The 15,128-nt window shown below is 41.7% G+C and overlaps 1 protein-coding gene across 1 annotated transcript in view; it reads left to right on the top strand.

Annotated features, from left to right (window-relative positions):
• MAP3K15 (mitogen-activated protein kinase kinase kinase 15) overlaps positions 1-15,128 on the top strand; it is a 245,839-nt gene that overhangs the window by 177,969 nt on the left and 52,742 nt on the right. Inside the window, exons 16-19 of the mRNA XM_040338224.1 lie at positions 444-571; positions 3,140-3,270; positions 9,001-9,106; positions 13,020-13,177. Of these exons, the coding sequence (XP_040194158.1) occupies positions 444-571; positions 3,140-3,270; positions 9,001-9,106; positions 13,020-13,177 (523 nt within the window). The remainder of the gene's footprint in view (positions 1-443; positions 572-3,139; positions 3,271-9,000; positions 9,107-13,019; positions 13,178-15,128) is intronic.

Below are 15,128 nucleotides of genomic sequence, written 5' to 3'. Positions count from 1 at the left end.
ACTACCTTTTGTACCACCACCCAATCCCTTTAGAATATAAGCTTTAAGAGCAGGGCCCTTCTGTCCCTTCTGTATTGAACTGTACTGTAATTGTGCTGTCCCCCCTATACATTGTAAAGCAAACTGTAAACTGTTGGCGCTATATAAATCATGTAAATTAATAATAATAGGAAGAGCCCTAATTGGGATTAAATTACTCTGCCTGCCTTCTGCTGATGGCCCGAACATTTTTTAGTTCCCTGATGGGTTCAGTACTTGTTTGCGGCTGAAGTGTAGCAGCACATACAGCCTATAAAATGGAAATGTATCTGATTACCCGATGGGGATTTTAAATTTGAAACACTCTTTAAAATTTGAAAAACATTTTTTTAACACTAATCATTTTCATTTTTCGAGTTGTTATTGTATGATCATTCAAAAAATTCTATTTAATTATTATACAGATATTCTCAACCACTTCATGAAGAGATTGCGCTTCACAAATATTTGAAACACCGCAATATTGTTCAGTATCTTGGCTCTGTTTCTGAAGATGGGTACATCAAAATATTTATGGAACAGGTTCCAGGAGGTTTGTATTAGCCACATTTGTATTTTCTACAGTTTTGGATAATTTCTTTGGTAACACTCAGTTTTAGTTTTTAGGGATCATTTTTGCTTTGCGTACATTAGTTACAATATTAGCCCAGTTCAAAGCAATAAAAATAAACAGTATATAACAGAAACAGGGGTGAAGCAATGAATAAGTCTATGAGGATAATTTACCTAACGCAAATAGGCTTTTCACTTTACAAGGGAAGTTGCACTTTGCAATGGAATTTTCCACAGATCTTGGTGAATGTGGTGACATTCCACTTTGGAGCAATTACCCAATCCCGAGCAAGTAAAATAAAAAATACAAGTTTTGCTTGCACATGATTGGATGATTAAAGTCAGCAGAGCTTCACCATATTCACTAAACTTTGTGGCAAATTCCCTCACAAGTGCATAAATCAATTCCTATGTATCAGTAAATTATATACCGCTTAGTCAGCCTTAATTCAGCATTTCCCTCGTGCTCACATCCAAATATTCTGTCGTACAGTAATGCAGCAGAATAGCTAGACGCAGGCCACAAGTTAGATAACAATCCACAAGGTAAAATTGGACAGACCCTCACAAGACTTGTTAGACCTTATGACCAAGCAAAGTGTAAAATGGGTGTGCATTGTGTTTTCAGAGAATGCCCTCCACATCAGCATTAAGGAATCAGAAATCAAATTTCTACTCTCCAAAGTGTAGATAAGCAGAACATACTACCTTATTTTGAACAGAGTGAGAAAGGTTTGGAACAATGGTGGTCAACCTTCTTGATATGGGGGGGCCTGACTTCACCAAAGGGCCACACACAATTAAGTAAATATGCATTATCAGAGACAGCAGACAAACAGGATATAGTCAAAGACTTGGGGCATGATAGAAGAGATGGTCAGAGACTACAGACATGATGGAAGAGATAGTCAGAGACTGCAGACATGATAGAAAAGACGGTCAGAGACTTCAGACATGAGATTGCAAGCTCTAATGAGCAGGGCTCTGATTCCTACTGTATTGTAATTGCACTGCCTCCCCCTCGAGATATGTGTCCGTTTACACCCACTTACATTTAATCCGATCTTCTAAAAACAGACGGGTAGGGATCCCCTTTTATCCAGCGAATTGGATTTGATGGTGGTTGGGTTTAATTGGGCAGGTGGATTGTTTACATCCAACCGCTCATAGAGGAGAGCGGGCTGTATCCGCTTATGCAGGATGGGCACATACCTGTCCTCTGCCTGCTCAGTGGGGATCAGCAGACAGATCCCCTGCTGAGCAAGCACATAGCAGCTGGAGTCCATCCCATGTGAAAGGGGCCTTACACTACCATTGAAGAATACCCTTCTGAGAATTTACACTGCCATCTCACTACACAATCTAGCACATCATATTCAATGACTGCTGGTGCTCCATTTTTTTTTGGGGGGGGGGGCAACACCTGTTCATTTTGTATGGGCTCAAATCGCACCTCAAAGTTGTTGGTTTTAGGTATCAGAGCATTTGCAAGAGTACATGTACTCCTGCAAAGGCTTTTCAGTATAAATACAGCTGTTCTTTGGAGCCCTCAGAGGTTTGTTAGAGAACCTTAGTGAACAAACAGCATCATGAAGGCCAAGTAACACACCAGACAAGTCAGGGATAAAGTTGTGGAGAAGTTTAAAGCAGGGTTAGGTTATAAAAAAAAAGGTTATAAAAAAGTATCCCAAGCTTTGAACATCTCATAGAGCACTGTTCAATCCATCATCCAAAAATGGAAAGAGTATGGCACAACTGCAAACCTACAAAGACATGGCCGTTGATCTAAACTGACAGGCCGGGCAAGGAGAGCATTAGTCAGAGAAGCAGCTAAGAGGCCCTTAGGTGACTGCAGAGCTGCAGAGACCAGGTGGGAGAATCTGTCCACAGGACAACTATTAGTCCTGTACTCCACAAATCGGGCCTTAATGGAAGAGTGACAAGAAGAAAGCCATTGTTGAAAGAAAGTCATAAGAAGTCCTGTTTGCAGTTTGCGAGAAGCCATGTGGGGGGACACAGCAAACATGTGGAAGAAGGTGCTCTGGTCATATTGAACTTTTTGGCCTAAAGGCAAAGTGCTATGTGTGGTGGAAAACTAACACTGCACATCACCCTGAACACACCATCCCCACCGTGAAACATGGTGGTGGCAGCATCATGTCGTGGGGGTTCATTTCTTCAGCAGGGACAGGGAATATGGTCAGAGTTGATGGGATGATGTATGGAGATGAATACAGGGCAATCTTAGAAGAAAACCTGTTAGAGTCTGCAAAAGACTTGAGACTGGGGCGGTGGTTCACCTTCCAGCAGGACAACGACCCTAAACATACAGCCATTTTGTTTCAGATTAATTTGTGTTTTTAAAATGTATGTTAGTTTCTCATAATTTATTCATGTGTCAATATGGAAACAAGCATGATATGATATAAAGTTATTAATATTTTTATTATTATTATCATTTGAATTAAAAAATGTAATTTAAATGAAAGACAGCATTCCTGTATAGTTGGTGAACTGACCTCACAAATGACTGTCTTTCTTTGCACAGGTAGTCTTTCAGTTCTCCTGAGATCTAAATGGGGTCCTATGAAGGAACCAACCATTAAGTTTTACACTAAGCAGGTCTTAGAAGGTTTAAAGTATCTACACGAGAATCAAATTGTACATCGAGATATAAAGGTAAAATCTTGATAAATTCCTAAAAAATATGCATGTTTTTTTTTTGTATACAACTTTTAGGGTCATTGGCAGAATTATTTTGGTGCTAAGCATTTTCCAAGATTTTTACTAAATAGACTGAGGGAGTGTGTCTGCAGTTTATTTTTTTAACAGTCCTTACAAACTAACAGATTGGTCTGTTTGGTAACTGAACTGTGTATTAGTGAATGGCAGGACATCCTCATTATTCATCACTGTTTTTATAGATACACTTATGCCCGGATTCACGTAGAAGCGTGCATCTTTGTGCGGGCGTAACGTATCCTATTTACGTTACGCCTCCGCAACTTTGTGAGGCAAGTGCATTATTCTCAAAGCTAAGTTTCGGCGGCGTAGCGTAAATAGGCCGGCGTAAGCCCGCCTAATTCAAATGTGGAAGATGTGGGCGTGTATTATGTAAATGTATGGTGACCCCACGTAAATGACACTTTCTCCGAACGGCGCATGCGCTGTCCGTGAAAGTATCCCAGTGCGTATGCTTCAAATTAACCCGCAAAAAGCCAATGCTTTCGACGTGAACGTAAATTACGCACAGCCCTATTCGCGAACGACTTGCGCAAACGACGTAATCAACGGAAAATTTGACGCTGGCCCGATGTCCATACTTAACATTGGTACGCCTCATCTACGCCTCATATAGCAGGGGTAACTTTACGCCGGGAAAAGCCTAACGTAAATGGCGTATCTGTAATGCGACGGCTGGGCGTACGTTCGTGAATTGGCGTATCTAGCTGATTTACATATTTCTAGGCGTAAATCAGCGTACACGCCCCTAGCGGCCAGCGTAAATATGCAGTTAAGATACGACGGCGTAGGAGACTTACGCTGGTCGTATCTTATACAAATTCTGGCGTATCTGATTCTTTGAATCAGGCGCCAAGATACGATGGCTCAGACTCAGAGTTACGACGGCGTATCTGGAGATACGCCGGCGTAACTCGTACGAGAATCTGGGCCTGAGTTCCTATTTGCAGTTTATGTCAGGATAATATGATGTACACAGTTGGCCCAATTCAGAAAGACCAGCCTAATGCCCTGTACACACGATCGGAATTTCCGATGAAAAAAGTCAGACCAAATTTTTTCATCGGATATTCCTAGCATGTGTGGGCCCCGTCAGACTTTTTTCATCTGAGTTTATAAATAGAACATGTGTTATTTTTTTTCTGATGGGAAAAATTCCTATGGGAAATTCCTGTCGTCTGTGTGGAACTTCCAACGGAGAAAAAAACACGCATGCTCAGAATCAAGTCGACGCATGCTCGGAAGCATTGAACTTAATTTTTCTCGGCTCGTCGTAGTGTTTTACGTCTCCACGTTTTGGACGATCGGAATTTGGTCTGTATGCAAGACAGCTTGAACGGAATTCCGCCGAAAAATTCCATCCGATTTTAGGCCATCGGAAATTCCAATCGTGTATACAGGGCATTAGGCACTCTAAAGTACATTTATCTAAACTGGAGCAGTGTGTATATGCGTGGCAGCATACAAACAACTTTCCATAGAAAGTTTGCCTAAAATATTTTTGAGTACCTTATATTTAAAGTAATACTAAACACACATTGTTCAATTTACTGAATCCCTTCTCTTTCTGTATATGGAAAATGGCACTGTAATGTTTTAAATAAAAAATCACATCTAAGTACCTTTTTTTTACTAATAGATGGTCAGCTGTCACATGACTCAGCTCTTTCTCAGTCTGTCTGCAGGGAAACAGTGACAGGAGGAGCTTCTAGTCCTCTGCTGCTTGTCAATAGTCTTTGGAATACAGAATAAAAAAATATATCAATACACTGTTTAAATTGTTATACGAATATGTATTTGAAAACATAGTGTGGGTGGATTTCTGACAGTCACAGGCTGTGTCACTCCCCTCCAGCCTGTGTGCTTAGAATAAGAGGGAGGTAAAGCCTCCATCATTCAACATGTAATATCCTACCCCCATTGTGTTTAGCTGTTTATTGGGCTTGGAGGAGGAGGGAGCGAGTGGGCTGTCCGCCCACATGTGTGAGTCTATAGTCACATGGGCTGCTCAAATGCGATCAAGGAGAAAATGCTCAGCATAGAAACACAACTGAGCATGTGCACTAGCTGCCAAGGGCTGCTCTTCAGAATCCCCAGCTGCAGTGGGGATAAAGACAGGAGGGAGGGATAGAGAGCAGCAGGATCAACCAGATTTTTTGGGGAAAATACAGAAAACGAATCTTATAGTGACTGTGTATGAACAGCATGTAATAAACCATTTATTGATAGTTTTTAATGATATGGGATTAATGATACTTTAACAAAATGTTCTTTCAAAATTTTAATGTCTTGATTCGTGACCTAAAGAATAAACTAAAACTTTAAAAAAATGTTGCTGTTTCAGACTCTTGACTCAATAGAAAGATCTGTTCGTTGTAAATGTTTGTACATCGGTACTTTTCATTTGACCCATTGCTCTATGCAGCAGCTGTGAGTGTGCTTCATAGTGTACATTGGCACCTTGACAGTGGACAGAAGTCAATAGGGCAGAACTTGTTCTGCAGGTGCTTTCAGACCTCATTCGGGTTTTGTGTATGTGCCATCTCATGTGTATTTTGTAATCAAGTCAGACGTTATTTGTGATGATATAACTAAGTCTGAATAGTTGCTTCAATCCCCTTTAATTACGTTATTTAACACTGGTAAACCTACTTGTAGCTCTGTATTTTCTCAACAAGAATGGTAATAATTCAAATATTATTATTGAGTCTCCCTACTTACAATTACAGCATAAAAGGAATGTTATATCTTCTATTTTCTGTCTTATTATCAAATTACCATTTCAATTGAAATGGTTGCAAAATTCCAAACATTGCTTGAATGCATTAAATGTCACTGACATGCTTTGACGAGAAACGTGTGCTTTAGGGGTCTTTTTTACCTTAATTAATTTGAACAATCTACTGCATGTTTTACTTAACTGTAAAATATTTAAAGCATTTGGGAAATATGAATTGTACCACAGAAATGAAAAATACTAAGTAAAGCGGTTGGCACATATAATTGAGGTTCTAATCTAGGACACCAGGAAGGATCTTGCTAAATAAAAATGTGATTTTCAGTTTCCTGGAAACCTGTGTTTAGGTTTATATTGAACACATGAATCTTCCTGCTACAGGTCTATCAATGAAGAGGGAAAAAAGGAAAAAAAAAAAAAGTATTTATACCCTGAGGTTACAGAGATCTGTATCTATAAGTATAAAGGCAATTGCTACAGATGATTTAAATAACACGCAATGTTAATTTAACGAATGCAATATATATATTTTTTGATTGGTGTCTGTGTTGTATATTGGTATATTTATCCATGGAGGTCAAAGAATGCAAAATGAGTGTCTGCAACGTTCCAAAAGAAAGGTGGTCAGCAGTAGTGATGAGGCAAATGTACCTGTGTTCAGTATCCCAAGGAATGTCATTCACGAAATATGGTGACATTTTTGGTCAATGATGTCACCTGGGATACACTACACTTGGTTTACAGTCTGCTGCAGGGGTCAGGAGCTGTCATTCACATGAGCGGCAGGATCAGACATGTCTGTGGGTTTTCTTTCTCTGGTTAGTGGGTGTGGATTATCTTGATTAACAAAGATCTACATCACTGGATGATGTGATTGGTGATAGATTGACATTATGAAGCTGTTGAATTTGGCAGTAATAGTAATACTCTGCCATATCTAGTCTTAACGAGACACTAACATTCCCTATAGAGGATATTATCATGTTCAAGGGCCCAGTGGAATAGACGTTATAGGCCCTCTTTTAGATCCCTCCCCCTTTTTTTGGTAAGCTCCGCCATGCAACCTATGGTTGCTTCCATGGTCCTTTGACCCAGACCCTCGCTGTCTGTACTAAATGCATGGCCCATGACCCTAACTCCATCTCAACAGATCTCTTTGCTGAATACCAACTAGAGCTTTTACCTGTGACCTTACGCTACTGCGTGAATGGCTTGGTGGATATCCTTTGCCAGTTCTTGAGGATGAGTCTTCTATCCAACCATATGCAGAGGAATTTTTGTCTTGAAAGCTGGTGATTGGAACTCCCCTTAAAGAAAGCAAGCATTCCCCCTTTTGAGGGAAAGCACCTGTTTGGTTACCCCTTAGCTCAGTACTTCATGGATATCATGGGGGAAAGAGCCCTCTCCTAACCCAGAAAATTAAGGCTTTCTTTTCTGCCAGTAGGCCTTCTTCTCCTGAGGCAAAGAAATGTTGCTCCAGCTCTAAGCCTAAGTCTGTAAGAACCTTTTGTCGGAAGACATGGTCCTCCAAGTCAGCCAAGTCTGTCTTCAAGCCCACTGATTGGGCATCCCTACTTGTTAGAATGGGGGGATGTCTGTAAGTCTTTTTGGATAGTGTCATTTTCATGGGATACAAAATGGAGTTTCAGGCTCTGCTTCCTCCCTGCTTCATGTTCTTAAATTCTCCTCCCTCTCCAAAAAAGACAGGCAGGTCTTCGTGTTATTGTTCAGTAGCTCTTTTTGCACTCATTGTCCCGGTCCGGAAAGAGGAACACTGAAGAAACTCAGCCTGTTCCTGCGGTTTCCGGAATTCTGCATTGTATTGGCCAAGTTTCTCATTGCCTCCAATCCTCTGGGGAATTTTCTGGCTTCAGTAGACACTTATTTGCACATCAACATCCTTATCAACGCTATCTGAATTTAGCAGTCGGGATGATCAGCATTACCGATTTGTTGCCCATTCCTTTTGTCTGTCCACAGCCCCCAAGTTTTCACAAAGATGCAATGAGGTAGATTTTTAACCCAGCACTGGAGTAAGGGAAACCCTTTGCCCCAAATGTGTGGAAAGTTCTCACAACAGGTGCCAGCCTGTCAGGCTAAGGAGGAGTCCTGGATGCTTCCTTGGTAAAGAGGACTTGAAATTGGAGGAATCCAGTTGGATAATGCCAGGACTGTGGCCTACCTACATCAACTATCAGGGAGGCACTGGAAGTCACACCACTCAAAGTAATGCAGAATTGATCTTCTCTTGGGCAGAACCGCCCTGTTCACATCCCAGGTGGGGAAAATTGTCAGGACTTCTAAGCCTCCAGTGTCTTGAACTGAAGGTGTTGCAAGCCCTTTGCTGCTGGTTCGAGAGGTCGAACATGGATCTTCTGGCGTCCATATTCAACAAAAGCTGGATAGGTTTATTCCCAGGTCCAGGGAGCCTCAGGCCTTTGCGGTGAATGCTCTGGTGACCTCTTGGAATTCGTTCTACCTGAACTACGCCTTCCTGAATCTCCAGCTTCTCCCTGGTCTGCTCTGCAGTATCAAAATAGAATGCATTCCAGTGATTCCCATTGCACTGAACTGGCCCAGGAGGATGTGGTATTCTAACAAACTTAGACACCTGGCAGACTCTTTGTGGGCCCTTTTCGATCATCGGGTTCTTTTGTCCCAAGGCTCTGTCTGTCCACCACGCTGCTTCTCAGTAGCTGAATTTAATGGCTTGACTGTTGAAGCTCAGGTCCTAAGGGACAAGGTCTAATGGAGTTGGTCATCTATACCCTCTTGAAGGCTAAATGTGTCAGTGTATTTCAGAAAGAGAATATTTCATCTTTAATTAATAAAATATCTGACTGTATTCAGAGCTCATTATTGTTTGTTTTATTCCCATGCATCCTTTCCTATCCTGGATAATTGTGGTATAACAATACTTTTCATCCTAGGGTGATAATGTGCTTGTAAACACATACAGTGGAGTGGTAAAAATATCGGATTTTGGTACATCTAAGCGACTTGCTGGAGTAAACCCATGTACTGAGACTTTTACTGGTAAGAGTCACCAAAATTACATTCTAGTGTGAGTAATTTGTGCTTTAGTGCCACCTTTTCCTTCTATCTTTCCAACAGCCTATTTGATGTCCTTCCATGCCATTATAATACACATGTCTGTGTCCTGTATGTTTTTTTCCTGTTTTTGCATGTGTTACATATACAGCTTGCATCATTGCTTGCTTGCCATCTCTCTGTGTTGTACATCTGAGCTTATAATTGTTTCACACATGATATTGCTGTTCCCTTTTTTTCACGCAATTACAAGCACAGTAGGGTACTTGCCTCCTAGTTATCTAGATAGTGACTGGTCTGTTTGCAGGGTTTACTGAAAGCTCCAACTGAGTGCCTTGCTGGCAGTCTTCCTCTCTAATATCAACTGTCAACCTGATGGCATGTGATGATGTCAACATGAGTTTCTAGAAGTAACACATAGGGCTCTTCCCATCTTTAAAGCGGAGGTCCACCCACCGGCTGACTTTTAATATTAGGTCACTTACCTGTCCTGGAGTCCAGTGATGTCGGCACCTGCTGCTGATGTTTGCATCAGCTGTCGAATGCTGCCACCGCCATTGCAGGTAAGGGAACCCGGCAATGTAGCCTTATGGCTTCACGCTGTGAACCCTACTGAGCATGCGTGAAGCTCCGCTTCTCTCTCCTATTGGCCCGGGGGTGGGGGAAGTAGGAGGGAGCCAAGCGGTGCAGGTTCCTCAAAGTGGGGACAGGTTACCTGTGAAAGGCAGGTATCCTCTCCCCCCTCTCCCTGAAAGGTGCCAAATGTGGCACCGGAGGGGGGGGGGAATCAGATGAGCAGAAATTCCACTTTTGGGTGGAACTCCGCTTTAAGTATATAGCTTCCCATGGTGTTGCCTTTACTACATGACAGCAAACATACATCATCAAATATGGATTGGAAAACTGATCTATTTTGTCAATGAAAAGTCCACTTCACACAGCAATGAAGTCCTAAATATCGTGAAACATACACTATATTACCAAAAGTATTGGGACACCTGCCTTTACACGCACGTGAACTTTATTGGCATTGTAGTTCTGTAGACCTCAGACACAGCTGAGAGAAATGTTGCTGATAATAGTCAGCACAGGAAGGTATCAGTTCACAAGATTTCTGGTAGAGCCAACAGGTATGTTTTGCACATATCAAAGAGATAAAAGCAAACTGCTTTCAGTGGTATATTTGAAGGCTAAGATCACCTTTTTGAACATGTTTCATGTTCCATCCATATCTAGCGTGGAACATGTTCCAGCTCCTGCCACCAGTTCCCCCAATCCCTCTCTCAGTGTGACAGCAGGCGGGGATCTTCTCCCCACAACTGCTGTCACAGGCTGTGTCATTCATTCACAGTTTCCTGTGAATTCATAAACTACCACTACCTTCAGCCACCGCAGCTGATGCCTTGTCTTAATGAATCAACTGCAAGGGCACTGATGAGCGTTGTCATAGTTCATTCACAAGCCTTGCAGCTTTGCCAACTGCCCAGACTGCCCGTATGCAGGTAGGGGATGAAAGCTGCAGGGCTTGTCTGCAGAACCTGTCATTACACCCCTGACCCACTGAACAAGCTGGACGTTCCCTCTTCTCTTCAGTTCCAAGGACACAGCACCCATGGTTGCCAAAAAGAATGTGCAATTTCGATTCATCTGACCACAGAACAATTTTCCATTTTGCAACAGACCATTTTAAATTAGCTTTAGCCCAGAGAAGATGGCACCATTTCTGGATCGTGTTCAGGTATGGCTTTTTGTTTGCATTAAAGAGCGTTAACTTGCATTATTGGATAGTACAGTGATTTTTGTTCACAGACAGTGATTTGTGGAAGTATTACTGAGCCCATGCAGTGATGTCCATCAAGCCTTATCCAGTGATGTCCGTCATGCCATCATGCCTGGTTATAATGCAGTGCCGTCTGAGGGCCCAAAAATAACAGGCATCCCATATTGTGTTTCGGTCTTGTCCCTTGCGCACAGAGATTTCTTTGGATTATTGAAATCTTTTGATGCTGTTATGTACTGTATATGATGATATATTCAAGGTCTTTGCAATTTAATGTTGAGAAATATTATTCTGAAATTGTTCAAATTTTTTTAGACGCAGCTTTTCAAAGATTGGTGAACCTCTGCCCATCTTCTGAGACATTCTGACTCTTTAAGATACTCTTTTTATACCCAATCATGTTACTGACCTGTTGCCAATTAACGTAATTAGTTGCAGAATGTTCTTCCAGCAATTCCTTGTTAGTACCACTTACTTTGCCAGATTTTTGTTGCCCTGTTCCAACTTTTTTGAGATGTGTTGCTGCCATCAATTTCAAAATTACCTTAATTTTTTTCTTAAAATGGTACATTTTCTTAGTTGATATGTTTTCTATTTTCTATTATAAAAAAATATGGGTTTATAAGATTTGCAAAACCTTTCAATCTGTTTTTATGTACAATAGATCTCACACAGCGTTCCATTTTTTGGGGAATTGGGGTTGTATAATGGTTACTGGATGTTCTGGGAGCAAAATTGTAGAAGGACAGCTACTTCCAAATGACAGCCCTGGAATGCTCTGGCGTCTTCCACATGACTGCATGGTGCCTTGGATTGGATCTCTAATCTTATTAATGACATGCTTTAATCATTAGCCTCCTGATCTTTTAATGAGTATAAAAAGCATGTATTTTTTGTATACCTAGTACAGAATAACCAATACTGCAAATACAGATCATATGCTAATCTTTCTAAGAAGCTGGCTGGATAAAGCTGAATTACCCTAGGAAATAAATGACTGTGCCAAAGTGTTGTATTATAAAGGATTTTGAATATAAAAAACAAACCACTTATCTCCAGCTAAAACCTATACTTCAGTTCTGGGTGAGCACCATTTGCACCATACAAGTTGTCTTAGCAGCTCTAATGGTGATAATTCAACCATAGTAAATTTCAAGGTTAATTTAGTAAAGACTGTTAATTTAAGCTGGCCATTGAAGATTAGAATTTTGAAGAGAAATTCTTAGGAAAATAATGTTCTAAAAAAGTGTGTTCCCTTGGGTCAAAGCAACATTCATTTTGACCGCAATGAAGCAAAAATTTAGGGGAACTCGAACTAATGAATTTCTTAGGCCGCGTATACACGGTCGGACAAAACCGATGAGAATGGACCGAGGTTCAGTTTCAACGGTCCAAACCGACCGTGTGTATAGCCCATCGGTCTGTTTTCCTTCGGTCCAAAATGTTACAACATGCTTCAAAATCAAACCGATGGACAGCTGCCCGATCGGTCCAAACCGATGGTTAGTACAGAAAGCATCGGTTCAAAACCCGCGCATGCTCAGAATCAAGTCGATGCATGCTTGGAAGCATTGAACTTCGTTTTCTTCAGCACGTCGTGTGTTTGATGTCACCGCGTTCTGACCCGATCGGTTTTTGGAACAATGGTGTGTACGCACATCAGACCATCAGGCCACTTCATCGGTGAACCGATGGAAATGGCCCGTCGGACCATTCTCATCGGTTTGGAACGACCGTGTGTACGCGGCCTAAGAGTCAATGTGGTTTTCATTTGGTAAAATCCATTCAATACAAAATCAAATGTTAATAAAAGTAGACTAAATCTTTCGAACGTCATTCTGACAATTTCCTCACATATTTTTCTTTATTGGAAATTCTTTCCATCTATGGCCAGCTTTAGCTTAGTGAAACAGGTGAAGATATGTTTATTTTGAGTACCCAGTCATGTTGCACAAAATTGAAATAAACACTTAATAAACTAAGCTAAGTCATTAACCCCTCTTCCTTTGTCAGATTACAATGTAATTGTAATCGCTATTGATCAAAGCCATTATTTATGACTTTTTTTTTATAATTTGTTAACTTTAAAATGATTTGTCCTATACTTTTTGTGCGCAGGCACATTACAATACATGGCACCGGAGATTATAGATAAAGGACCCAGAGGATATGGAGCACCTGCCGATATTTGGTCTCTTGGCTGTACAATTATTGAAATGGCAACTGGAAGGCCCCCATTTCATGAGCTGGGGGAACCCCAAGCTGCAATGTTTAAGGTAAAGTGTCCCTTCTTATAATAATATATAAGAATTACTACAAAATTGTATATTTTCTGTTCTTATAAGAATCTTTAAAGCTTAATATTAGACAGCATACATGTTAGTTTTGGATAGACTGACAATGTACCTACTGTAAGTTTAATTTTGTTTTTTAAATAACAAACATGTTCTACTTACCTGCTCTCTGTTTTGCACAGGGTAGCCCCGTTCCTCTTCTTTTTGGGTCCCCCGCTGGCGGTCCTGGCTCCTCCCCTCTGCCTAGTGCCCTCATAGCAAGCCACTTGCTTTGGGGGCACAATCATGACATTCTATCCGAAATCATCCGAAGGGACGAAAACACAAAAACATTTCTCCGAACATAACCACAATTTAATTAGTACAGTATTCGCCCAAAAAATCAGAAGAGCAAGACCACACATGCCTAAAAATTCAAGTATTCTGTCATACAAGAATTTTCATAAATTTTCATATGACTTTTAATATTAGGACACTTGCTTGTCCACGTATCCAGCGGTGTCTTCACCCAAACCGATTTTTCAATCGGCGCTCGGGTGCTGCTGCCACTGATAAGGGAAACTGGCAGTGAAGCCTTGCGGCTTCACAACCGGTTCCCTACTGTGAATGCGCGAATCGTGCTGTGTGTTGTGAATGGCTCAGCGGCGGGGGAAGGAGGAGAGGGCAAAACTTCCGGATGTTTTAGCCAGAAGTGGGAATGGGTACCTGTCAAAATCAGGTACCCGCTCCCTCCCGAAAGGTGCCAAATGTGGCAGTGGAGGAGGGGTGGAGGCAAATAAGCTGAGCTTCCCCTTTTGGGTGGAGCTCCTCTTTAAGCCTTGATGCCAGGTGCAAGTTTCAGGGATTTTCTGCTTGCCTCTCTCTGCTTGACTTGGTAACTACTGCTGAAACAGAATGATGAGTCCAGCTGTCGATCAGAGTTCAGGTGGCAATATGGGTTATGAATGGGTTATTTCATCTAAATATGGAAGAGCAGGGCTTTCATTCTAGAACAGGAAGTGTGTTAGGAATACAGAGCACTCCTGCTCCATCTCCATAACATAGGAGGAGGTGTTCTGTACTAAACCCTAATAGCATTGTTTGAGATAACACTGCAGGGTGCACAGGACACGGGAGGCGCAGGAGAAAACGGCATCAATAGGTACAGTATTTTTCTACGAACAGATACAACTAAATGCTTTTATTGGTATATTTATTAGACAAAAAGCGTGCTAGCCATAGATGGTTTTAAATCATGTATTCGAACCATGTATGGGCAGGCTGAATGTACCCAAGTCGATTGATTGATCAACTTGGGTACAACCAGAATGCTGGATTTTACACCTTACAGCCGCTGATCATTGTGTGGTCCCGGCAGCGATGGCTTCACATGCCTCTGCCGGGAGGATACAAGGGCTCTGTGGGAGGAATTCCCCTGTCAACACTGTGGTTGACAGAGCAAAGAAATTTGCTCCATCTATGGCCAGCCTAAGTAAGAGAAATTCGTTGTTAAGGTTTATACTTAGATAAGGGCACAGGATACCAAGATAGAAGTAGATTGTCTCCAAGTATCTAATTAAAGGATAAGTTCTCTTAACAAATAAATAAGTATATATATATATATATATATATACTGTATTTATCGGCGTATACTGCGCACTTTTTTCCCCTTAAAATCAGGGGAAAATCATGGGTGCGCGATATACGCCAATCCTCCTCAGAGACAGCCGATCCTCACTGTTTCTGAGCGCCGCCGACAAAGCCCGACAAAGACCGAGCCGAGTGTACTGCACGCTCGGCTCCGCCCGCAGCCACGCGAGAGGAGCCGAACACACCGGAAATCCGGCTCTGCACAGCTCAACCGAGGCGCCAAATTCAACGCTGCAACCCCTGGCAGACGGACGCGACGGACACCGACAAGGCTGGATGGACCGGCAGACGGAAGCAACGGACA

The sequence above is a fragment of the Rana temporaria genome, chromosome 2 (assembly GCF_905171775.1).
Source record: "Rana temporaria chromosome 2, aRanTem1.1, whole genome shotgun sequence".
Taxonomy (NCBI): domain Eukaryota; kingdom Metazoa; phylum Chordata; class Amphibia; order Anura; family Ranidae; genus Rana; species Rana temporaria.
This window is presented reverse-complemented; position numbering and strand designations above follow the sequence as displayed.